Here is a 27,231-nt window from a genome sequence, read left to right on the forward strand (position 1 = left end):
CATTAAGTAATCACAATTGGGACCAACAACTCTATTGTTAAGCTCTGCAGTCGCAAAGTTGAAAATCATGTGACCATAACAGGCTAATGATGTCACTTCACATCTGGTTATTAAATAAACTATCAATGACCATGACTTGCAATTTTACTTCTGCTTTCTCACTTAACACTGCTTGTTAGAAGCTGGTTGTGAACCACAAGTGGCAATCACATGACCATGAGATGCTGACAGGTCATAAATGCAAGGATTGGTTGTAAATTTGAATGGTTATTAAATGAGTCAGTTGGTAAATGAGGAGTACCTGTACTATGTTTCTAAGATTCCAAACAGAAACCATTTCCTCCACATTCCTTCTTCAGAGTGCAACTGAATATAGTCATCTTAGTTTCAACAGTAGCCAGATAATTCCTCTCTCTTCTGCTTTGTTTACTTTGTAGAAAAAAATTGTAGAACCCCAGCTGAAAATCTGTGATGGTTTTCTCTCATTTGACATTTTTGATTATTACCATCATTTTTATGTTGTTATTTTTCTATATTGAACAAACAGAAAACAATTCATAACTTTAATACTCTTAATATTATGATTTAATGATTTCTATTAGAAGTAAAAAGCAAATAAATGTGGAATGCTTTCTACCACGTTTTTTGCAAATGTCCCCCCAATAAATCTTTTTGCATTTCTTTGCCTTTTGCATCCACATTTTTTTTGAAGATGCAGGTGCAGGATTTGATTTGCTGATAGTCTTGTACAAATTAAATCGGGTAGATAGTATTTCTACCTTCCCTCTCCAATTCTTCATGTGTAAGTGGTCACTTTGCCACCATCTCTGCAGAGCCATTATTCTTTTTTCCTTTGAGATGGGGCAGGGGTTGATGGCTGGATTCAGGGGCATCTGCAGCATAGGGTAAAAAAACCATCAAGATATTGACTTTGGAGGTAGGATGGATGCTTCACCTGCTTTTCATGTGCATCCCATGCAACACAAATATAAATAGGCAGAGCTTCAGCCGCACTGTCAAAGCTGACATTTTAACTCTTTTGATCGTATCCTGTAGACACTCTGCTGATATCTCTGCTTCTCTATTACCCAGCCAGATGCATTTTCTCTTCTCCTTCTTCATCCTCTTTTCTATGTCTATGAAGCAGCAATCTAGTTAGAGAAAACTACTGCAGAGAGGAAGGTGATAAGATTGGGAAAAGACAATGGCCAAGTAGAAATACCTCTTGTGATTCAGGGTCTGCCTGTGGGTTCGGCATTTGGGTCGGACGATTCAAAGGAGGAGGAGGGGGGTGTTGGAGAGGTTGCTGAGGGGGTTGGAGAGCTTGCTGATGAGAGCCCTCAGCCAGGCCCCTTCCACCTGGTTACGACACAGACCCAGCTGTGTGAGCCTGACAGCGTGGATGAAGATGACCCACAGCTGGCCCTGTTCAAGGACGCCCAATGCAGGAGGCAGTCAATCAGGAGTAAACAGAGGAAGGCAATGGGACACCTCGGAAGGAAGCAGAGAGAAGCCATGCCCTGAACTGTTTAAAAGGGGAATGCATGGGAGGGCTGGTTTGCTGAAGGCAACCGTTTGAATAGTTCCTGTTTCATGGTTCATGTCTTGTTTTGCTCTATTTGCTTTTGTGTTCATAAATTTGGCAGGCTTAGTTCTAGCCTCTTGCCTTCTTGTAAAAGGTGTTGTCCCTGCCTTATCTGCAGGGCTGGTAGTAGGCTGGTACAGAACAATACCTCTGTTCTTTCCTTATCCTGAGCATCTAGCATGGCAAGACTATGGAGGGATTTTGCCACTTATACAAGACAGAGCCACTATTCCTCTCCTCTGGCCCTGCAGTTTCTTTGATGCTTTCTTTTCACTGTTTATAATAGACTACTGCAATGCTCTCTACATGGGGCTGCCCTTGAGGACCACTCGGAGGCTTCAGCTGGTGCAGAATGTGGCCGCGCGAGTTGTGATGGGGGTCTCCCGATAGTCCCATGTAACACCTCTTCTCCGCAAGCTGCATTGGCTTCCAGTTGCCCTCCGGGTGAGATTCAAGGTGCTGGTGATGGCCTATAAAGCCCTAAATGGCTTGGGTCTGGATTACTTACGGGAGCACCTGCTGCTGGTGTCAACTTCCCTTCGTCCTGTGCGCTCCCACAGAGAGGGCCTCCTCAGGGTACCGTCAGTCAGGGAGTGCCAGCTGGTGGCCCCCAGGGGGAGAGCATTCTCTGTGGGTGCGCCCGCCCTCTGGAATCAATTGCCTGTTGAGCTCCCGACCTTCGCTCTTTCCGCCATGACCTGAAAACCTGGTTGTTTGAACAGGCCGGCCTGGAGTAAGGGTTTGGGGTTTATTTTTAACTATTTATTGTCAGGTCTAAATTAATTTAATTTTACTTTTAACTTTTGTATGTTGTATTTTAATTGCCCTGTACACCGCCCTGAGTCCTTCAGGAGAAGGGCGGTGTAGAAATTCTAATTCTAATAATAATAATAATAATTCTAATAATTCTAATAATAATAATAATAATAATAATAATAATAATAATAATAATAATAATAATAATAATAATAATATAACTCAGCCATCAAACCACTCTTACTCAGCTTTTAAAGATGAAGTAACTTACAAGAAAACATTAGGCTTTAGTGTCTCACTCATTTTAGAAATATTGTGGGCTTCTGCTCAGATTCTAGCTGTTCTTGGATGTTGTCCAAGAATGGAAAAGGATTTCTTCCTTAGATTCAGGGTGCCAGGCAGCATCCAATCAACCAGTGCCACACAACGTTGCAAGGCTTCCTTTTCAGCTTATTTGATGCACCTGACAACAATTGTATCTCGAAGGTGCCTTTGTGCTTGCTGTTTTCAAAATGTAGAGACTGAGATACATTGTATACGATCACACTAGAACTTCAAGGTGCAGTCAAGTGTCTTATATAAATAAACATAATCAAAAGACAGTGTAATTAGCTGGGGCTGGTAGCATGGCTCTGAGAAAATAACTTTGAGCCCAACCTAAGTCAGCACTGTCATTTTGGAAAATGTCTTTTTCCACTGGAGCATATCACACCAGATATGTCACTGGAAGGAAAAATAACAAAACTGCAATTCACATTTTGGCCATGTGATGCAGGAGAATTCACTGAAGAAAGCAATTATGTTTGGAAGAGTTAGTGGTAAAAGGAAACCAGGCTGCCAAAGAACACGGTGGCTGGACACCATCAAAGCTGACACCAGCCAGGGCATAGAACAACTAAAAAAATAGTGCAAGATCAGAACGTGTGGAGAGACCTGGCCCATAGAATTGCCAAAAGTCGAACATGACTGAATGGATACCACCTCCTCCTCCTCCTCCTCCTCCTCCTCCTCCTCCTCCTCCTCCTCCTCCTCCTCCTCCTCCTCCTCCTCCTCCTCCTCCTCCTCCTCCTCCTCCATCTTCTTCTTCTCTCATTTGTATGTTATTCCTCCTTTCAATGGCTGCTTCTTTGGCATGGTTTACAAATTTTGATCAAGTTTGCTACGGCTTCTGCTAGTTTCTTTGTGTCCAGTTTATCTCCAAATAACTTTCATCAACTCAGAAAAGTTGTTCAAAAAATATGAACATTGCTGCAGGCACCAAAGGGGAATAGGGGTTATGGCTATGGACTCTACTTCCTTTATATCTAAGCCACATGTAGGTTTTTCTTGTAATTGGGGTTTTGTAATCACAAAGACTGCCATGTGAAGAGGAAGAATGGCATAATGGGGACATTACCCACAGCTACTTTTCTTCTTGCAAAAGAAAATATACGGGTAATTCTATTTTTCCCAAGCTTGAGGAAAATAGTGTGAGGTGAAAGGGTTAAGTATAATCTTCCATTTCAGATTGCAATCTCTATAGTTGCATTTTATAAACAAAACAAAGGAAAAAGTTGAGCCTTGGTGTCCTCTATTTTTTTTGAAACTGCTGTGACCTTCTCTTTTTATCTTTTACAGAGAGAACGCCCTGTTTATATTTCAGGATAAAAGAGGTTCTGTTGGAGAATATTCCTCAAATCTTTTGCTTAAGATATAAACTTAATTTATGGCTTTATCTCTCTAAGAAATACTGTCATGTTGCTAAAGAATTTTAGACTCTGCACTTAATACCCATTTAGCCCTCTTTCTTTGGTCACATGTATTCTGTACTTAGTCTGGGGACTCCCTAGTTCATTTACAGTATATTGGGTTATAAGTAAAGAACTAGTATAATGTTATTGTAGATATTAAGTAAGCCAAATTAAAATTACAATAATGTATAAAAATAGCATATTCTATAAAGTAAATCTAAATTACTGTTGCAGCCAGGTGCTATTCTTTGGCACTTGCTATTTGATTCGATGGATATGCAGTTCTGTGAGCTGGTTATATTTGGATCATTGGCTGGCACTTTGAAGGAGATTCCACGAAGACCCATAGTCATCTTCTTGAATGGAAACTATATCATAAAAATAGAAGAATATAAGATGAGAAATGGATGTCGTTTTAACACCTTCCATAGCATCCAAGAGGAAAGTTAGGATGACTAAATAAGTCTTTTTCCATTGCTGAGATTCATTAATGTCTGACAAACATTCTGCCAATTTAAAGTGCAATATAAATGCTAAGGGACGCGGTGGCTCATGGAGGGACGCGGTGGCTCAGTGGGTTAGGACGCTGAGCTTGTCGATCAGAAGGTCGGCAGTTTGGCGGGTCGAATCCCGAGTGCCGCGTAACAGAGTAAGCGCCTGTTACTCGTCCCAGCTTCTGCCCACCTAGCAGTTCGAAAGCACGTAAAAATGCAAGTAGAAAAATAGGGACCACTACGGTGGGAAGGTAACAGCGTTCCGTGCGCCTTTGGCGTCTAGTCATGCCGGCCACATGACCACGGAGACGTCCTCGGACAAGCGCTGGCTCTTCGGCTTTGAAACGGAGATGAGCACTGGCCCCTAGAGTCGGAAACGACTAGCATGCATGTGCGGGGGAACCTTTACCTTTACCTTTATAAATGCTAAGCGACGTAAACCCCTTCTAGTGCTAAATCATTCTAATTCACAATTCAGTATGAGACAAGTGTGATTTATTTAAGAGAGCCATTTAGTGCTTCATTGATGAGAGCTTTTAATACTGAGCTTCCATTCCAAGACTGTGCTTCAGCAAGCTTTTGTAGCTTTTCCTAGATAATATGCTGAAGTGATATAAAGGCTGTCTTCATTACTGTTACTTTGGACGCAGCAATGATTGGGGGACTTGAAAGAATGTTATAAGTTGCTAGTGGAGAAAAGCAAGTCTTCCCGACACAGCCTGTTAAGTACAGCTAGGTAGGCCATTGTCATCTCTTCTGATCTATGGTTCCATTGCCATCACTGCTTTCCCTTTATATTAGGCTGCTCTTTTATATCATTTTTCACTTGGGGAACCAATATCTTTTGTGAGTACTGAACAAGAGATGTACAGTAAGAAACTGATGTTGCCCTCACTCCTCCTCTACTTGGTTGGCTCAGCTCTTTTTCGTCTTCACTTTTTGTTAAAAAACTTATTTCTGAAAAGTTGCTTTCTTGGGAAAGTAGGCTTTCCCCTCTCTTCCTATTATGCTGTTTTTTTAATTCAGTATTCCCCTTTCAGTTATGTATTTTCTGTACATAAGGTAACACATGTTTAGTAACAATGCTATCTGGATTTTCTATGCCACTATTTGTGTATCACCGATGACTGGTGATATTCAAAGGTTTTTGAATTTTAATCAAAGGTTTATTGTGGTCATAAACCAGCAGAAATGCAACTAAGCACAAATTGGGGTGGGGGAACTAAAAACGGTATTTCTCCAATCTTATTTTCATTGTATGGGTGGTTATTTTTGTCCTTTGCTGTTTTGTTAAAACCTAATTTGCTGTTTTTCGCAGAATTAATATCGAAAGGCCCCTTCAAGTTGAACTCAGCTCCTGATGACTGCTCAGATACAATCACTTAGTTTTTCTTAATAACAATATAAAATTATGAGTAATGGCTTTCTACTAGGATTTTGTTTTTGTTTTAAAAACACTTTCTTATATACCTAGGATTTCTTGGTTGTCTCCCATCCAAGTTAAAATTTGGTTCCTACTTTTTTGCATTAACAGAACTAAGCCATTTCAATTATCTCAAAGACTTTCTTAAAATTAACAAGTATGAAAATAGTTTCAAGTATGATATCTTCATAAACTGGGCTGCATAGTAAGTGATGTGTGATGTAATTGAAACATTCAGTGTTTTGAAGAATGATCTTCAATCATTTCCAAAATATCCCACCGAGAAACGCCAACTACATATCTTGTTTAACAACAGCATCAGCCATCCATAACTTAATATGATTTTACTAACTGAGTTAATCTAAATTATTATATTCAGTGGCATGATTGACCAATTATAATACAGATAGTCTTTGGCAATTAGGACTAGAGTTGCAATTTCTAAACAACATGGTCATAAAGAGTAATATCATGTGATAATGTTGCTTAGTAAAGGCAGTTCTTGTTGCCATCATTAAGTGAATGGATTGTTAAGCAAGGACCTCATGTGACTATGACTTCTGTCTTGTACTGGCTTCCCCATTGATTTTTCTCATGGGAAACCAGTAGGGAATGTTGGAAATCTCAGTCACATAACCACAACTGAAACTGCAATTGTCATAATTGTGAGACATCAAATGCCCAGATTGTGATCACATTATTGCAGGGGTGCTGCAATGGCTGAGACTCTAAGGGCTGGTTTTAAGTCCTCCTTAGTCAGCACCATTGTAACTTTGAACGGTCACTGAATGAATGGACAAAACCTGAGGATTTCCTGCAATGACCCTTAGTCTGGATTTGAAGGTCATTTGATACTTTGGGGTTGATTGCTTAAACTGTAGCATTGGTTCTTAATGAGTAAAATGAAATGGGAGTGATCTATCTCAGTCAATGAAAAAAGATATTACCTGCTCAGAAATATAAAGATTTAGGTTGGAGCATTAATCTAAATATTGTCAATAATAATGTACTGTGGAATAACTGCTGTGGAAATGAAATGTTGGTTATAAATTTTATTATGCTTCCTTATTAATTGACTATATGGTCTCTAGGCATGCAAACTCATAAAAAGTCAGGATTTTTTCCTAAAATTTTATTTCAGAGTTCCCCCTGTGAATTTTGATGGTAAATATTCTTCAGGTTTTATTCCCTGCTGACAATTTCTTTAGACTTTCTGCATATCTGACATTTAATTATATTTGGTTTTCAATAGTTGACTATTTGTTGGTATTTTGCAGTGGTCAACAGCTGATGCACTGAATTGACATTCAGTGATTTTTAATATTTAAAAATATTTGAAAAACCCATATTATTCTTTTTATTTACCCATGTTTCATATTGCTACATCTCCACAAAAAAATTCAGTGTGTATTTTATGGAATGACTCCAATTCTTACGGACACAGTATCGACATCCTTACTGGTCTCTAGTCTCCTCCAACCCAATAGCAGAAAGACAGGTGACTGGCAAACAGGAACGTTGCAACAGATGCTTTAATGGTTCGCAAACAAAGCCAGCGCTGGGAGCAGTTTGCTCCCAGCACGTTAAATACCTTCCCCGTCCGTCTTTAAAGGCAGCCAGATCGCCCCCTGCCTGCCTTCCTGTCACTGCTGGCCAGCATTGCTCAATGGAGCATTGGAGCTGCCTCTGTCCTGGTAAGCCCTTCTCCCCGAGCACCCCATAGTCTGTGCCACTCGTAGCCAGCCGTAGGCTCCTCAGCCATCTGGTGGTGCTGCGGGCTATAACGGATGGTCACCTGCTCCATGGAGGCCATCCTGGTCCACCAGTTGATCAGCAGCCTGGCTGTTCAGTGGTGTCGCGGCTGCGCGGAAACCACCCTGGGCCGATCAGTTGATTGGCGGCATTGGGGATGGCCCTGTCAGTCTCCCGGCTGTTTGGCAGTGCTGCGGCTGCACAGAGGCGCTTGGATCTGTGCCTGCCACCTTCGCTCACAGCCCGGTTGATGCCTTAGTGGAAGCCTGGGAAAGGGCGGCCACGGAGGCACTCGACCGTGTTGTTCCCATGCGGCCCCTGACCCGGTGCAGATCCCGGCGGGCAACATGGTTCTCCATGGAGCTCCGGGAGATGAAGCGTCGGAGACGGAGCCTAGAGAGCTGTTGGAGGTCCAGCCGGTCTGAGTCTGATTGATTGCAGTTAAGAACCTTTATGAGGTCTTATCTCGCAGCGATGGAGGCAGCGAAGTCTAATTACTTCGCTGCCTTCATCGCGTCCACAGATAATCGTCCGGCCGCCCTGTTTGGGGTGACTCACTCCTTCCTAAATCAGGAGGTGAGGGAGGAGCCCCTGCAGGGTCGTGCCGAGGAGTTTAGTCAATATTTGGCGGATAAAATCGCTCAGATTTGGGCCGGCTTGGACTCCAACTGGGCAGAGTCTGACGATGGGGAATCGAGTGGTCTTGTTAACATTACTTGGGAAGAATTTGATCCTGTGACTCCGGAAGAAGTGGACAGGATCATGGGGAGGCTGAGTTCCACCACGTGTTTATTGGACCCATGCCCCTCCTGGCTGGTTTATGCAGCTCGGGAGGGGACACGAGGCTGGCTCCAGGCAGTAATAACTGCTTCTTTGAGAGAGGGTAGCTTCCCTGCCACCTTGAAGGAGGCGGTAGTGAGGCCCCTCCTCAAGAAGCCTGCCCTGGACCCGGCTATTTTGAACAACTACTGTCTGGTCTCCAACCTTTGCTTTTTAGTGAAGGTTGTTGAGAGTGTGGTGGCACATCAGCTTCCTCTTTTCCTGGAGGAAGCGGATTATCTGGACCCCTACCAATTGGGCTTTAGGCCCGGGTACAGCACGGAGACGGCATTGGTCGCACTGGTGAATGATCTCTGGTGGGCTCGGGACAGGGGTTGCTCCTCTGTCCTAGTCCTATTAGACCTCTCAGTGGCTTTTGATACCATCGACCATGGTATCCTACTGCGGCGCCTCAGGGGGTTGGGAGTGGGTGGCACTGTCTTACAATGGTTCTCCTCCTACCTCCTGGGTCGTTCGCAGTCGGTGTTGGCAGGGGGGCAGAGGTCAGCCTCGAGGCCTCTCGTTTGTGGAGTCCCTCAGGTGTCGGTCCTCTCGCCCCTTCTGTTCAACATCTATATGAAGCCGCTGGGTGAGATCATTCATGGTTTTGGGGTGGGGTATCATCAGTACGCTGATGATACCCAGCTTTTTATTTCCACCCCAGATCAACCCGGTGATGCCCTTGACATGATGTCCCATTGCCTGGAGGCGGTGAGGGTCTGGATGGGGAGGAACAGGCTTCGTCTAAATCCCGACAAGACCGAGTGGCTGTGCATACCGGCATCTCGGGTTGTCCATTCTATTCCATCTTTATCTATAGGGGGTGAGGTTTTACCCCCCGTAGATAGGGCTCGCAACTTGGGTGTCCTCCTTGACTCATAGCTCAGTTTAGAAGATTGGACCCAGATTGTTGGGGGCAATAAGCTGACTTTGTAATAATACCGCTTGGGGGGTGTATGAAAGCCCTAATAAGCAGGCATATACATAGAATGAAGGCTACTGCTAAGCTTGTAAGCCGCCCTGAGTCTTCGGAGAAGGGCGGGATATAAATGGAATTAAAATAAATAAATAAATAAAATAAATAAATAAATCATATAGGAGCTGTGACCAGGGGGGCTTTTGTCCAGGTTCGCCTGGTGCGCCAGTTGCAGCCCTATTTGGACCGAGATGCCCTACGCACAGTCACTCATGCACTCGTGACCTCTCGGATAGACTACTGCAATGCTCTCTACATGGGGCTGCCCTTGAATACCACTCGGAGGCTCCAGCTGGTGCAGAATGCGGCCGTGCGAGTTGTGATGGGGGTCTCCCGATACTCCCATGTAACACCTCTGCTCCGCAAGCTGCATTGGCTTTCAGTTGTCTTCCGGGTGAGATTCAAGGTGCTGGTGATGACCTATAAAGCCCTAAATGGCATGGGTCTGGATTATTTACGGGAGTACCTTTTGCCGGCGTTAACCTCCCATCGTCCTGTGCGCTCCCAAAGAGAGGGCCTCCTCAGGGTGCCGTTGGTCAGGGAATGTCGACTGGTGGCCCCCAGGGGGAGAGCATTCTCTGTGGGCGCGCCTGCCCTCTGGAACCAGCTCCCTGTTGAGCTCCGGATGGCTCCCGACCTTTACTCTTTCCGCCGCGACCTGAAGACTTGGCTATTCGAACTTGCCGGCCTGGACTGAGGGACTGGGATTTTAGATTTAAAATTTAAAATTTTACATTTTAGAATGTGTTTTATTGTTTAGGGCCACTTGGTTTAATTTTTTGTATATTATGTGTTGTATATAGTGTTTTAATTGCCCTGTACACCGCCCCAGGTCCTTTGGGAGAGGGGCGGTATATAAATCCAAATAAATAAATAAATAAATAAATAAATAAACCATGCAAGCATAGAACTGGTAACCTGCCAGTTGTCTGTTTTATAATAGAGGCAACTGGAGACCCAGGCCATATGCAGACTCCAAACCTCTTATTTTATACAGCCCATGAAGCCTCTTTTGATCAAACCTCCAGAAATCGGTTAGTCTTCTCTACCTACAAACATAAAAAAAACACCTGATGTCTGCTCCCTAAAAAGTTCAACTGAAGGGGGGAAAAAGTGCAAATTCATCCTTAGGATGTTGGTTCTCATTTATTTCAGCTAACTGGGTAAATGGGAGTGGATGGTAAACATTGTAGTCTAACGTGCCTAGAAGGTGCTGAGTTGGATATTCCTGATCTAATTTTCTTCCTCCAGTATAAGGGACTGATTGATATTGTCAGATTTGTGAAAACAAATTATGACTTAAGTCTGGTGGAACTCCTTAAATCCAATACAGTTGTTAATTTATCTGTCTTTGGTCTGAAACATTATAAGTTTCATTGTTTATTTAGTGTTTCTAATCCGTTAGAAAAGTAGGACATGGTTTAGGGACATCTAAGTCTTGTTCTGCTGTTTAATGTTGTGATTTCTCTTTTTATTTTCACAGATTCCTCAGATAAGTTATGCTTCTACAGCCCCTGACCTGAGCGACAACAGTAGATATGATTTCTTTTCTCGCGTTGTCCCCTCTGATACTTACCAAGCCCAGGCTATGGTAGACATTGTTAAAGCATTCAAGTGGAATTATGTTTCAACTTTAGCTTCTGAAGGGAGCTACGGTGAAAGTGGAGTAGAAGCGTTCATCCAGAAATCCAGGGAGAATGGTATGTGAATTTATATCCTTATAAAGATGGGCTATATGGATAATAGAATATCTTGACATAGATGAATGGAATTATCTTTAAATGCCAGACTTGGAAGTCACAGAATGTCATTACAAAGCTTCAGCATAATGTATCTACAGACACTGTGTTGAAAGTATTAATTGAATGAATAATTGGTCCCCATTAGATATATTGAATAAAAAATGAGAATGTATGAAGGAGACAAGAAAGTTATTGTTATAAATTGGGGTTGCTCAGAAGGATCTTTGGAAGTCTTATATTTCTTGAAATGCAACCAAATTGCTGTCTTAAGGTATTTAAAATGGTGATAGCAAACAGATTTTCTAACAAGTGGGTATACATTCTATTTCCTGTCATAATTCAGCTGGACATTCTCTATTAAATGGAAGTTCCCCTTTACGGGGACATGTTGACTTTTTAAAAAGTTTTATTGCTACGCGAACAGAAAAGTGATTATATTAAAACAGCCATAATAATTACTTTATTTTACTATTAGCTTTCTCTCATCCCCAACCCATGGCTGAGGCTATTTAAAATCATCCTTAGTTGTTCCAAAGTTACAACAATGTTTCCCTCTTCACTGGTATGTATCACTGATAATGCGGTTGATGAGATGGTCCTGACCAGATATTATTGGCTACTTCAGGTTGGAGTGAACATGCCCCCTCCCTTCTATTTATTGGGCACTGCCCTCCTTAGGCAGTTTGACTTTGGATGGAGAGACAGTGAACACCTGGATTTCTTAAAGTCATCTGATTCCATAAGATCTTTCAGGTCTTATGCAGGCTCTTTATAAATCTAGGTTTGTTCTTCTGGAAGCATAATAAACTTGCTCTACTCTATGACCAGCTTTATACATGTAAAATGCTAACCATGTTATTTAGGGGCATGTGTGCCAGAAAACCAAATCCCACCAACACTGGCAGAGTAGGTTGCTGCTGCATATAAACAGTGAGAAAACCCCACACTCCCTAGTATTGAAGATGTTACCTAGTTGGGTTATGAAATGTCTGCAAACAATCAAGTTCAGAGAACACAAAGGATTCCATAGTTCAATCCTGAGCTATGTATATTCACTTCTAGTGTACATCTTTTTCCATATTATTCTTGTAAGGTGTTATTTTTAATTCGATATTCAAAGCAGCTTCGGTATCAGTCTTGTCCTCTTCTCTCATAGCTTTTAAATCCATTTTTTAACAATGGCAGATAGTCTTAAAAGTGATTTTTGAGTGCATTGTTCCCAAATATCCTTGAATTCTTCCAAAGTTAGAATACTTTGCTGCATTCTATATTAGTTAAAGATTAATTATAATCTTTGATTCTTTCTGGTTCCCCCTAGTTTCCAACTTTCAAAGTCCTCTATTATCATTTTCCCCCTAATCAAAAACATTTTCCCACAGGAAGGGTAGTGACACTTAGTTTCAAAATCTTCATATTTTTTATCAAATTTAAACAAACCACAGGAAGGGTTCTTGTAATTAATTTCAAAATCTTATTACAAATCCATATGGCCGCTTAATCCATTTATAACTTTACAAAAAATCACCCTTTTGCTGTTTTCTTCAAAATAAGAATTTTTAAGTCCTTAGACTTAAAGTCTCTTTCACTGAGGATAGAAGACAATTTATCTGGTGTAATAAAACATGTCTTTCTGAAGGTTCTTAATATCAAAAAGAACCATTAACAAGCAATTTCAAGAAGTGATTAAGAAATGTATGTGAACCCGGTATCTTTCTGAAGGCTCTGAACTGCAGCTTGAGCAATGATGGCTTTTTTTTGGTGTCTCAGAACATTATAACCTGCTGTAGATTGTTGTTTATGGTCCCTTAGCAGGGAGCCACTGTATTGAGTGCTATGGGATTAAGTGGGCAATGCCAGGTCTTCTCCTTGTTCTGGAGAGGAATTTGAAGCAGCTGGTTCTTTTGTGGTTCCTTGTTCTACTGAAATAGTCAGTTCTGTTCTCTATGGAGCCATCTTCAGTCCACTTATCTGATCAAGGTTAAAATCTATGTGTTGTTTCTGTTAACTCTTAATGGATTTTTCTTGATCAGGATTGAATGATAGGTTTTAAAGATTTGTTCATAGATAAGAGATAAGATATGAGAAGAAGAGATCTTTTGTTGTACTTTTTTTAGAGAAAGTGATAAGCTATTGTGTTAAAAGTAAAGAAATATAAAACTGGTTTATTTGATTAAGGTTAAAATATATATGTTACTTCTGTTAACTTTAAATGGACATTTGCTGATGATGACCGAATGATAAGATTTTAAAATTTGTTTATAGATAATATACAGTAGGAAAGGATTTTTTTGGTTGTAGTATCAGAGAAGGTGATAGGTTATTGAAATTATATTTGTCTTGATGAAGCAAGTAATCATTTCTTTATATATCTTTTTTCTTTATTATATCTTTTATTTGTTCCCTTTCTCCGTACTGTTTCTTTTTTATATTTTTATTAGTTTGTATTAATTTTAATCTAATCTTTTAATCTTTGTATATATAAACTTTAATAAATGTATTATAAAAACATAGCTTGCATAAGACAGAATTGTTGTCATATTTTTATCTCTATTCTTGAGCCTTTAGGAGTTGCCTAAGGGCATGCATATTGGCAGGTAAAATTAATTTCTTACAGTATTTCTTTGCCATAAACAGCTTAGTCTACTAAATTTCTGTAGGTAAGGTTACCACTTAAAGCATCAGAATAGGGCTGATATAAAAGATGTCAATTCAGCCATGGATACAGACCTTGGGAGAATTTGTAGAATTGCTTTTCAGCTTCCAGAGATTCTTTGACAAATGGGATTAGTTCTTTAAAAGGCTTTGTTGATAGATATTTGTGTGTGTGGTTTGCTCTTCTCTCCCCATCTGCTACATTAATCAGAAGAGGTATATTTTCCAACCTTGTGTAAAAGCATCTGTGTTTATATGTTTATACAGCACATCAAGCTTCTTGTAATTGCTAATTTTTAAGGACCACATAGTGTCCAAATGTTAGACATTGACAATACCCTGCAGATATAATCCTGTTATAAATCTTGCCTAAGCTCTTTTAATTTAACTCTAGGCTGGATTCATTATTGCAACTATTTGCAAAAGAGTTTGCAGGACACTGAAGAGAGACAGAGAATTATGCTAGAATTTGTCCCAGATATTTGTAATATCAATGGGCAAGTATCCCAAGGTCAGGGGCTGAAACACAATCCGTTGATCACCACTGAAACAGAGATAATATTATCAAAAGGTATAATATCTAATTTTTAAGCCATTTTTTCTTTAGTTTAGGGACAATCTAAACCATTCTCCTTTTCCATTGTTAAAAATAAATAAATCTCCAGCTGACTATTTTGAGGAAATGAAAAGGTAGCAATGCATAGACATCCACAATAAGGCACAATGATGGAATAATAATAATAATATATGTGTGGTCATGACACAGTGCAAACCCCAGGTATACATACTTGTTTCCTGACATCTGATGTGTCATGATGAAATGTTGTCCTACAAAAGTCTACATGGAAATGTAGTACCTTTAACTTCTACTTTCATTTTTGTATTTGGAGAAATCATTTTGCTGACACTATCTATGAATGCGGAGAGCCTCAAATAGGATGGGGGGGATTACTCCCCCCCAAAAATAAAATCTGCTTTCAAAATAATTAGTCTTTCTTAAAAAAAGGTAAAGGTTCCCCCGCACATGCGTGCTAGTCGTTTCCAACTCTAGGGGCCAGTGCTCATCTCCGTTTCAAAGCCAAAGAGCCAGCGCTTGTCCGAGGACGTCTCCATGGTCATGTGGCCGGCATGACTAGATGCCAAAGGTGCATGGAACGCTGTTACCTTCCCACCGTAGTGGTCCCTATTTTTCTACTTGCATTTTTACGTGCTTTCGAACTGCTAGGTTGGCAGAAGCTGGGACGAGTAACAGGCGCTCACTCTGCTACGCGGCACTCGGGATTCGACCCGCCAAACTGCTGACCTTCTGATCGACAAGCTCAGCATCCTAACCCAAATATACAAATCAGTGAGTGTGTAAATTCCACATCTTTAAATTTTATAAAATGTTAAGTTTATAGAATCAGCTACTTTGCCTCAATAAGAAATATAAGGGAAGCATAAAATGCAACGGACACAGGATTCATCCCTTGTAGGAAGTACAGGCACCCAGAACATAGGATCAGGTCATGGTTAAGTGTGTGTGTGTATTTCTCTTCTCTTTCATTTATTCCTTTGACCAAAGTTTAATGCCAGTGGATAAAACTTTATTTATGTTTGATTATTTATGGTGATGCTTAAATTAGTTATTTTCCTAACATAGGAGCCTGTATCCAAATCTGGGAACTTATAGTTAAAAATCTTTTTTTGAGGTGATATAGAACTGTACATTCTTTGTCTCATTAGGATGCTGAGCTTGTTGATCAGATGGTCGGCAGTTTGGCGGGTCGAATCCCAAGTGCTGCGTAACAGAGTGAGCACCTGTTACTCGTCCCAGCTTCTGCCAACCTAGCAGTTCGAAAGCATGTAAAAATGCAAGTAGAAAAATAGGGATCTTTCCGTGCACCTTTGGCGTCTAGACATGCCGGCCACATGACCACGGAGACATCCTCGGACAAGTGCTGGCTCTTCGGCTTTGAAACGGAGATTTGCACCGGCCCCTAGATTTGGAAACGACTAGCACGCACATGCGGGGGAACCTTTACCTTTATATTTGACTTATTTCCATAAAATTTCTTTCTTTCTTTCTTTCTTTCTTTCTTTCTTTCTTTCTTTCTTTCTTTCTTTCTTTCTTTCTTTCTTTCTTTCTTTCTTTCTTTCTTTCTTTCTTTCTTTCTTTCTTTCCATTTCTGAACTGCCCATAGCCATCGAAGAGGGACTCTGGGTATTGTACAATAAAGCATTAAAATATAAAACAGTATAAAAATTAAAATGCTATGAGTGAAAATTGTAAACCTTACCTAAGCCTTAACATAAATGGACAGATAACTTCTAGTGAAATTCATTAATTCCTGGTGTATAAACCTTATAAATTCTTACAATACTCTACATTTCAAGAATTTCATAGAGGTTTTTTTTTTAATCTACTGTGGGAGTATGCAACTTCCATTAGTTTCAGGACAATATACAGCACATATAAATAGCATAGCAAGGGTGGAACACCATAATTCAAGTTTGGCAGAGTTTGAGGGGTAAAGTGTGTGCCTAAACTGCAAACCTTAAGATGCCCTATTCTCTTAGTCCTTAGCAAACTCAGCAAACTGTAAAATATGCAAATATCCTCCCCCCATCTGAAAAAAAGGAAAAAAGGAAATAAAAATGCCAAAAGTTAGGTGGGATTGTGGAGACTACAGAAAAGATACTACTGTAACAACCCATCCTTTATACATTCCCATTATGTCCCACTTTTCCAAACAATGACGTATCATGATAAAAGAAATCTGAGAACTTAGTGTGAATGCTTACAACTCCAGTAGATGGCACTTCAGTCTTTGTTGCTTAATTCATATAGTTTGTTTTGTGGGATGAACAAAGCTTATTTTGAGACATTTCAAACCATCTTAATTGTATCATGCCTTAAGAGCATTTCTGCACTAGGAATTGATAGTGTCATCCAGCCCTCTCTGTGATGATATACAACACAAATCAAGACAGGCTTCACATTGCTCCAATGATGGCTGGGTGGTATGATAACATTCCTCCAGGCCTTCCTGTCCTCTACCATCTTCTGGAGTCCATTTAAGCTCACGCCTACTGCTTCAGTGACTCCATCCAGCCACCTCATTCTCTGTCGTCCCCTTGTTCTATTGCCCTCAATCTTTCCCAGCATTAGGCTCTTCTCCAGTGAATCCTTCCTTCTCATTAGGTGGCCAAAGTATTTGACTTTCAACTTCAGGATCTGGCCTTCTGAAGAGCAGTCAGGGTTGATCTCCTCTAGGACTGACCGGTTTGATCACCTTGCAGTCCAAGGGACTCGCAGGACTCTTCTCCAGCAATACACACACACACACACACACACACACACACACACACACACACACACACACACACTGAAATATAGAACTACCATCTGTTAACAGACAGAAGCTAGCTACCTGTGATGGGGGAAAAAAAATCAGCAGTTGGAGTGTCTTCCATTCTTGCATCTTCCTCTCAGTAAAAGTTTCAGCTGTAGATTTGTGTCTGTTCTGTAGATGTTTGACAAAGAAAATCTTGGTCCATAAAAGAAGAAGATCAATACTAGATGATTCAGCCATTCAGCTTCCCATACCATATCTCAGCAGTCTCTTAATGCATTCTTCTCATTCATGATATATCAGGTAAAAAAAAGTCCTGCTTTCCACAGCAGGTTGTGACAAGGACTGATAAATATACTAATATAGCAATAACACAAGAGTAATAGTGTTGTGTTCTCATCTCCTGTGTCGGAATATTTATTGCTGTGTTGTCCTCTTAGAGCTTTAAAGTGCTGTGTATCATCAGATAGCCTCGTAGAATAGATCTGGTGCCTTCTTCTGGATATAATATTTTTTAAAATGAATTATTTAAAGTCTCATTAAATGTTCAGATTTTAGGAATTTCAGCCATGTCTCTTTGAAATCTGGAGCGATCTTGGATGAGAACATTAAAAACTCATATGAACTTGCATGAGAAACCTGACATCTCACAAAACCTGGCAATGTTATGACATGCCAGCTCTTGTAATGTTTCTAGAAATGTATTGGGATCTCCATGGCCATTGAGGAGGCATTACAGAAGTTGTGCCTACAGTTTCTACAAGCAACCATGCTTTGTGTACCACTGAAACTCAATTTTACTATGCAGTTACCTCAAACCTGAAGGAGATCAGTGAATGAAGGAGAGCATTTCAGGGATCACACATTGGTGAATCTAGCCATTCATGAGTCTTGCATCATTATTGTTTATAATCACAACCATGTACAAACACATACAATTGTGGGTTATTGAATAAATAAAGGCTAACCCCTCCCCCCATATCTCAGCCAGGAATGCAGAAAGCACAATTTGGAGGTCCCAGGTAACTTGACAGATTTTTGAGATTCCCAAAATCAGAGATGGTAAGCCCCAGTTTTTAATCATTTTTTAAATTTTAAATAATTGGGGGACAGAGAGGTATTAAAGTCAACACCCAAATCTTTTAAGCTATATTGAGATTTAAGGAACCCATATCATTCTTTAAAATCCTGAAATCTTGGTCCTGGCTCCAATTCGTTTTCGTGCATGTTAAAGAAAACATGTTATTTTTCTTAAGCTTATGGAAACAACAGATTCCTAAAGACTAAGAAAACAATGTATCTTGAAGTGCTTAATGCACACAGATTCACTGCTTGATGCCAAACAGGGCAGTCAGAATCGATTTACAAATATAAGATGTGGGACTTTAACAGCAATAGCAAGAACATTTAGGCTTATATACCACCCCAAAACTCTTTACAGCACTCTCTGGGCAGTTTAAAATGTAAACATTATTTGCATATTGAACCCATCAATCTGGGTCCTCATTTTACTGATCTGAGTCAACCTTGAGCCACATCAGGATCAAACTTCAAGCTGTTGGCAATTTGCCTGCAATACTATACTTTAACCACTGTGCCACCACCTGGGCTCAGTGATGCTACTGTGACTGCCATCCTGATTTTTATGAACCTCCTCTGTGAATGCCACTGATGATTCTTATTATGCTAGCCAGCTTGCCACTGGCCAGGCATGATGAAAGTTATAATCTCATGCATCTGGAAAGTTGGAGACTGTGAAAAAAGAAACAACTCAAGTCTTTCCTCTTCTTTCATTAAGTTGGTATGTGAGATGTATACAAATACTATCAGATCAGGTCAGCAGAACATGGCAGGGATTTGTCAAGAAGAGGAAAGCATTTTGCTGACTGTTGATACAGGATGCTTAAAAGAGATTACCATTCTGCAAAGCTGCATCAGCATTGATTGCCCACATTCCTTTTCTCCCCCTTTATTTTCTAAAAGTTTTAAAAACAAGAGTAAAAATTAATGTAATACACACTAATAATATATAGAAGGGTTTGAAGGTACCTTGGGGATTTTCTAGTCCAGCTCGAGGTCTTTTGTTTGAGCAGAAGACCTTCCAGACTGATCGTCCAATCTCCTTTTCATAAGCTGGCAATAAAAATTGTTCATACTTAGAAACATAAACTTTAAGGGAATTGTTGTGTTGTGGGTTCTGAAGAGTATGAATGATGCCAGGCAGATGAGTACAATCAAACAGCCCTTTATTAGGTGACCATAACTGTACTGAGGGTTAGGGGGGTACTTCCACTCTTTATATCTGAGTTGGCTCGGGAGTTCATGGCTTCCATGACGGCCATGGACCTGACGCAGGTAATTTCTGAACCAACTCATGAGGGAGGCCACACCCTTGACTTGGTTTTTTTATCTGGACGGTGGTTGGATGATCTTGGTGGGGGCTTTCCATTTATTATGCCCCTGTCATGGACCGATCATCACCTCCTGCGGCTGGTCTTCCGTCTTGCCACCCCCCACCGTGGGGATGCGGAACCAACTAGATGGTACCGCCCCAGACGCTTAATGGACCCTCTCGGGTTCCAGGCAGCGCTGGGATCCCCACCTGCCTCCGTCGCTCACAGCTCGGCAGATGCCTTAGTGGAAGCCTGGGAAAGGGCAGCCACTGAGGCACTGGACCGAGTTGTACCCCTGCGGCCCCTGACCCGGTGCAGATCCCATCGAGCTCCATGGTTCTCCGCGGAGCTCCGGGAGATGAAGCGTCGGAAACGGGGCCTAGAGAGCTGCTGGAGGTCCAGCCGATCCGAATCCGACCGGTTGCGGTTAAGAACCTATATTAGGTCTTATCTCGCAGCGATGAGGGCAGCGAGGTGTAATTACTTCTCTGCCCTCATCGCGTCCGCAGATAATCGCCCGGCCGCCCTGTTTAGGGTGACTCGCTCCCTCCTTAATCAGGAGGTGAGGGAGGATCCCTTGCAGGGTCGTGCCGAGGAGTTTGGTCAACATCTGTCGGATAAAATCGCTCGGATTCGAACCAGTTTGGACTCCAGCTGGGCAGAGTCTGACGATCAGAACACGGGCGGTCTTGTCAATGTTATCTGGGAGGAGTTTGATTCTGTGACCCCTGATGAAGTGGACAGGATTATGGGGAGGTTGAGCTCCACCACATGTTTATTGGATCCGTGCCCTTCCTGGCTGGTTTATGCAGCCAGGGAGAGGACACGAGGCTGGTTCCAGGCGGTGATATCTGCTTCTTTGAGTGAGGGTAATTTCCCCACCGTCTTGAAGGAGGCGGTGGTGAGACCTCTCCTCAAGAAGCCTGCCTTGGACCCAGCTGTTTTGAACAACTTTTGTCCAGTCTCCAACCTTCGCTTTCTTGCGAAGGTTGTTGAGAGTGTGGTGGCGCACCAGCTCCCTCTGGTCCTGGATGAAGCGGATTATCTGGACCCGTACCAATCGGGTTTCAGGCCCGGGTACAGCACGGAGACGGCATTGGTCGCTCTGGTGAATGATCTCTGGAGGGCCCGGGATAGGGGATATTCCTCTGTCCTGGTCCTATTAGACCTCTCGGCGGCTTTCGATACCATCGACCATGGTATCCTGCTGCGGCGTCTCAGGGGATTGGGAGTGGGAGGCACAGTTCTTCGGTGGTTCTCCTCCTATCTCCTGGGACGTTCGCAGTCGGTGTTGGCAGGGGGGCAGAGATCGGCCCCTAGGTCTCTCGTTTGTGGAGTTCCTCAGGGTTCGGTTCTCTCGCCTCTCCTGTTCAACATCTACATGAAACCGCTGGGTGAGATCATTCGTGGTTTTGGAGTTGGGTATCATCAATATGCTGATGATACCCAACTTTTCATTTCGACCCCAAACCACCCCAGTGATGCCCTCGATGTGATGTCCCGTTGCCTGGAGGCGGTTCGGGTCTGGATGGGGAGGAACAGACTTCAACTCAACCCTGACAAGACTGAGTGGCTGTACATTCCGGCATCCCGGGACATTCAAAATGTTCCATCACTTTCTATGGGGGGTGAGTCTTTACCCCCCGTAGATAGGGCTCGCAACTTGGGAGTCCTCCTTGATGCACGGCTCACCTTAGAAGATCATGTAGTAGCCGTGACCAGGGGGGCTTTCGCACAGGTTCGCCTGGTGCGGCAGTTGCAGCCCTATCTAGACCGGGATGCCCTGTGTACGGTCACTCATGCGCTCGTGACCTCTCGTCTTGACTATTGCAATGCTCTCTACATGGGGCTTCCCTTGAAGACCACTCGGAGGCTCCAACTGGTACAGAATGCGGCCGCGAGAGTTGTCTTGGGAGTTTCCCGGTACTCCCATGTTACACCTTTGCTCCGCGAGCTGCATTGGTTACCAGTTGTCTTTCGGGTGAGGTTCAAGGTTTTGGTTACGATCTTTAAGTCCCTACATGGCATGGGTCCGGGATACCTCAGGGACCACCTGCTGCCGGCATCAACTCCCCTCCGCCCTGTGCGTTCCCACAGAGAGGGCCTCCTCAGGGTGCCGCCAGTCAAGGAATGCCGACTGGTGGCCCCCAGGGGGAGGGCCTTCTCTGTGGGTGCCCCGGCCTTATGGAACCAACTGCCGGTGGAGCTCCGGACGGCATCAGACCTCCGAACTTTCCGTCGTGGCCTGAAGACCCACCTATTTGAAATGGCTGGTCTGGCCTGATGGGGGATTATGGGTTTTAATTTGTCGTTTTAGATTTGTATTACTGTTCTTAACTGGGCATGGGTTTAATCTTTTTTTAATTTTTGTATTGTCTTTTTTATATATGCCCTGTGAACCGCCCTGAGTCCCTACCAAGGAGAAGGGCGGTATACAAATTAAATAAAACTTGAAACTTGAAACTATATACCTTTCTGAGTAAACAGCCAACCAATCAGATTGAACTTAAATCTCCCGCCATAATTGACTCCCGCCAAAACGGTTACAGTTCAAATGCATACTGGTAGTGACTGTTATACAGTGCTTAGGTGTTTCTTTAAACCTTAATACACAACACCCCTTCCCCTTTTAAGGATTAAACAATATAACTTATACAAAACATATTTACATTTCTACTTCCACATTCCGGACTAATGTGAAGGATTGACCCCCCTCAAGGTTATACACAGCAACCCTTATGTAAGGATTTTCTCACTCCAACCTCCACCATTTGTTTATGAGTGATTGACCCCACTCAAGGTAGTGACTTCTAAGCAAGGTGAGGGTTGCTCATACTGACCCTGGCAACCCAATGTCGATGTCAGTTGCGATGTACCATTAATGGTACACTCTGACCCCCAGATATAGATTAGGTGGAGCCAATTTACAGAAATTAGCAATAACAAGACGTGCCCAATGAAGACCATGACAACTTCTTCCTCTTAACTGACCACATAGTCAGTGAGGTAAGCGGGTGGCCTATGAAGCCATGATGAACGTCTTAGGGGTTCTCTCCCCTGTTGGTCTAACAATTTGCTATGCGTGCCCTGGAAGTCCAAGTTCTCCTGAACTGGAGAGTCAGTGGGGAAGCTCTAGCTGACCGATTCTGGTAGGCCCACCCCAGCGTCAGACCCTGTGGCAGAGTTAGCACAGCGGTCATTGAAGAGTTGTTGATCTGAATAATCAGGAGTCTCCTGCTGCAGTTCTGTGTCATTGTGTTCCTCCTCAGACGCGAAGTCAGTTGTTTGTTGGTGGCTCTGGTAGGGAGGATGTGAGCTAGCTTGTGTGCCCGCTTGAGCACTCAGTGAGGGGCCATTTTCCCTGAGGTCACTTGGTGACCATTCTGGAACTCTTTTTTGTAACTGGTCTATATGCTGTCTTAAACTGTCGACCCCCCTCCACCCCTACTACGTAAGATAGGGGCCCGGTTTTGTCAACCACCACCCCTGGAATCCATAAATGTCCCGGACCATAGTTCCTGGCCCAAACCAAGTCACCAGGTTGTAGTCCCCTTGGGGGTTTGGGTTGAGCAGCCTCAGAAGCCACTCTGTCGGGGTGAAGTCTGTCCAGTTTGGTGATAAGGCATCTGCCCCAACGGAGCTATGCAGGACTCTTTCCAGTGGCTGTACATGCTGTGGAGTGTTGACACAATAAGAAGTCTGCTAACCTGTGATGCCAGTTACCAACGATGATGCGCCTGAGTGTGTCCTTGGTTGTTCTCACCATCCTTTCTGCTTGACCATTAGACGACGGGTGGAAGGGCGCAGATGTGGCGTGTCTAATCATGTTTGCTCTCAAGAAGGCCTGAAAGTCAGCAGCGGTAAATTGAGTCCCATTATCTGATACCAAAACATCAGGGAGCCCATGAGTGGCAAAAAGTTTCCTTAGCTCTTGGATAATAATAATAAACCTTTATTGTCAAAGTACAACATGTGTACATTGAGATTAGCTGAGCCTCTCCCCGTGCTCCCTCCCCCCAACACACAGTGACAACAAACCCTCCATCTTACCACACCATGTGAACCAACTACACCACACACCGGCCTCCCAAGTCAATTCTGCATAAGTTCACAGAGATTATATCCCATTCAAAAGCCTAACAGCCCACGGATAAAAGCTGTTTTTCAGCCTGTTGGTACAGCTGGCTATACTCCTATATCTCCTGTTCTGGCAGTGGTCATATTTGGGACTGGCACTACCTCTAGCCACTTTGAGTGGCTATCCACCACTATTAAGAAAAGCTGTCCTTGGAATGGACCAGCATAGTCGATGTGGACCCTGGACCAGGGTGTGTGTGTTGCCTCCCATTTGTGTATAGGCGCTTGGGGCATCTCAGGTCTGGACCTTTGACAAGTGTAGCATCCTTGTACCTGCTGTTCCACTACCTTATCTAACCTTGTCCACCATAGGTAGCTCCTTGCTAGCACCTTCATATGAACTATGCCAGGGTGCCCCTCATGTAGTGACTGCAGAACTCTATCTCTCAATGTTGAGGGTATAATGACCCTACTACCCCACAATAGGCATCCTTTATGCACGGATAATTCATGTCTCCTAAGAAAATAAGCTTGGAATTTGGGGCCTGGACTTCTATCTTGCCACCCTGTGAAGACCCAAGACAGAACTCTGCTTAGGATTTTATCTGAGGTTGTCTCAGCGGCTATGTCCCCTGCATGGAGAGGGAACTCAGGTAGCTCTTGGATTGACAGTATCTGTGCAGCAGGTGCCGGATCTGGCTCGATGTTTGCTAGGGGTAGCCTACTGTCATCAGCATGGCTCATTTCTTTCCCTGGCTTGTGAATCATTTTAAAACTGTAAGCCAATAAGAATATAGACCATCTGAGCATCCTTGGGGAGAGTATGTGAGGGGTTTGCTTGTCAGTGGTAAATAAGCCTAATAGAGGCTTATGGTCCGTAAATACTGTAAAATTCCTACCATACAGATAGTCGTGGAATTTCTTGACCCCTGCCACTATAGCCAGGGCTTCCTTGTCTATCTGTGCATAGTTCCTCTCAGCCCCTGATAATGTTTTAGAGTAATAGGCAATGGGAACCTGTTTGCCATTCCCTTCCAAATGGCTTAACACTGCTCCCACTCCATAGGGTGAAGCATCGCAAGCAATGCAGATAGGCTTTGTCTCAATATAATGAGTAACTGTTGATTTGTCCGATAATAAAGCCTTAAGGTCCTGGAAGCTTTTTTCTTGGACATTAGTCCATTTCCATGCAGCTTTTTTTATCAAGTAGCCTATGCAATGGTTCAGCTATGGCAGCTTTGTGAGGTAGGAAAGAGTGGTAAAAATTTAATAATCCCAGAAAAGCTTTCAGTTCAGCTTTGTTTTTGGGAGTGGGGGCCATCTTAATTGCCTTCACTTTTGACTCTGCGGGGTGAATACCATTGGCATCAATTCTGAACCCCAAAAATTCAGTAGATGTAACCCTTATGCTGCATTTGTCCCTTTTTAGCTTGAGACCTGCAGAGCGAAGCCTGCTTAATACTGCCCTGAGTCTGTCTGCTAGCACTTCCTCTGTTTCCCCTGCAATGAGGACATCGTCGAAATAAGGGCATGGACCTTGGATGCCCTTAAGAGTTTGTTCCATTACTTCTTGGAAAATCCCAGGTGCTACACTTACGCCGAATTGCAGGCGGTTAACTTTGAAGGCTCCCTTATGTGTTACAATGGTCTGAGCTGCTGCTGTAGCCATGGTAACAGGCAGCTGCTGATACGCCTGCGCGAGGTCGAGTTTAGCAAAAATGGTGCCACCCTAGAGGGAAGTGAGAACATGGCTGACCATGGGGACCGGGTAAGCATGCTGGTTGAGGGTCTTATTCACGGTGCACTTATAATCCACACAGATGCGGATTTCCCCATTAGATTTGAGGGGGGTGATGATTGGTGTCTTCCATTCCCCCCCTTCAACAGGCTGTAAGATCCCTTGCTCCACTCCAATCTGTCTAGTTCTTCTTCGATCTTATGCTTAAGTGCGAAGGGGACTCTCCTGGGTTTGATTCTGATAGGTAAGACACTAGGGTTTAATTTAAATGCTATGGGGGGGCTGTATATGTTCCAAGCTTATTATCGAAGACGTTTGCAAACTCTTTGCAGACAGACTCGATATTGATCCCTTGTGTTCTATGGATGCCTGATATCACAATCCCCAATGCCTCAAACCAGTCTAACCCAACTAGACTGGCTCTCTGGCCTTCGACTACGATGACATCCAAGCGCCCCTGAAACTTTTAAAACCGTATGGAAAGGGTGGCCTCCCCCTTAATTTTTACCCGGGCATTTTGGAAGTCAGTTAAAATGATACTGGAGGGCCTCAATTTGACCCACTGCTTACTTCGGCCACAAACATGTCCCGGGAGTGAGGGTGTGCAGCCTCCCGAGCTCCGGCTGGTGTATTTGAATGCCAGGTCTGTCTCTAATAAGGCTCCTCTCGTCCGCGACTTGGTCGAGGGTGAGCAGGCGGACCTGGCTTGCATCACGGAGACTTGGTTGGGCCCAGAGGGCGGGATTCCTCTGGTTGACCTTTGCCCACCAGGTTTCCGGGTGCTGCACCGGCCTCGGGCTCAGGGTAGGGGTGGGGGTGTGGCTGTTGTTATGAGGGAGACCTTGTGTCCGCGGGAGGCCACCGTTCCCCAGATAGTCGGGTGTGAGTCTCTCTTTCTGAGATGCGGCCCTGGTGCGCAGTTGGGCTTGCTGCTGGTGTACCTTTCGCCTAGTCACGCAGCAGCAGCCCTGCCTGAGCTGCTCGATGTCCTCTCTGGGCTGGTGATTGAGTTCCCGAAACTTATAGTTTTGGGGGACTTCAATCTACCATCGCTGGGAGGATCATCTGAGTTGGCTCGGGAGTTCATGGCTTCCATGACGGCCATGGACCTGACGCAAGGAATTTTGGGACCGACTCATGAGGGAGGCCACACCCTTGACTTAGTTTTCTTATCTGGACGGTGGTTAGATGATCTTGGTGGGGGCTCTCCAATTATTATGCCCCTGTCATGGACCGATCATCATCTCCTGCGGCTGGTCCTCCGTTTTACCACCCCCCGCCGTGGGTGTATGGAACCAATTAAATGGTACCGCCCCAGACGCTTAATGGATCCCCAGAGGTTCCAGGCGGCGCTGGGGTCCCCACCTGCCTCCCTTGCTCACAGCTCGGCAGATGCCTTAGTGGAAGCCTGGGAAAGGACGGCCACTGAGGCTCTTGACCAAGTTGTACCCCTGCGGCCCCTGACCCGGTGCAGATCCCGTCGAGCTCCATGGTTCTCTGCGGAGCTCCGGGAGATGAAGCGTCGGAGACGGGGCCTAGAGAGCGGTTGGAGATCCAGCCGATCCGAATCCGACCGATTGCGACTAAGAGCCCACATTAGGTCTTATCTCACTGCAATAAGGGAGGCGAGGTCTAACCACTTCGCCACCCTTATCGCATCCGCAGATAATCGCCCGGCCGCCCTGTTCAGGGTGACTCGCTCCCTCCTAAATCAGGAGGTGAGGGAGGATCCCTTGTAGGGTTGTGCCGAGGAGTTTAA

General features: G+C 43.6%; 1 protein-coding gene across 1 annotated transcript in view; it reads left to right on the forward strand.

The window, feature by feature from the left end:
- Window positions 1-27,231, forward strand: part of GRM4 (glutamate metabotropic receptor 4) — a gene marked incomplete at both ends in the record, with an annotated part of 317,553 nt that overhangs the window by 84,031 nt on the left and 206,291 nt on the right. The window contains one exon of the mRNA XM_081325074.1: window positions 11,019-11,235. Within this exon, the coding sequence (XP_081181200.1) occupies window positions 11,019-11,235 (217 nt within the window). The remainder of the gene's footprint in view (window positions 1-11,018; window positions 11,236-27,231) is intronic.

Source organism: Vipera berus (assembly GCF_964194415.1).
Source record: "Vipera berus genome assembly, chromosome: 3".
Lineage (NCBI taxonomy): Eukaryota > Metazoa > Chordata > Lepidosauria > Squamata > Viperidae > Vipera > Vipera berus.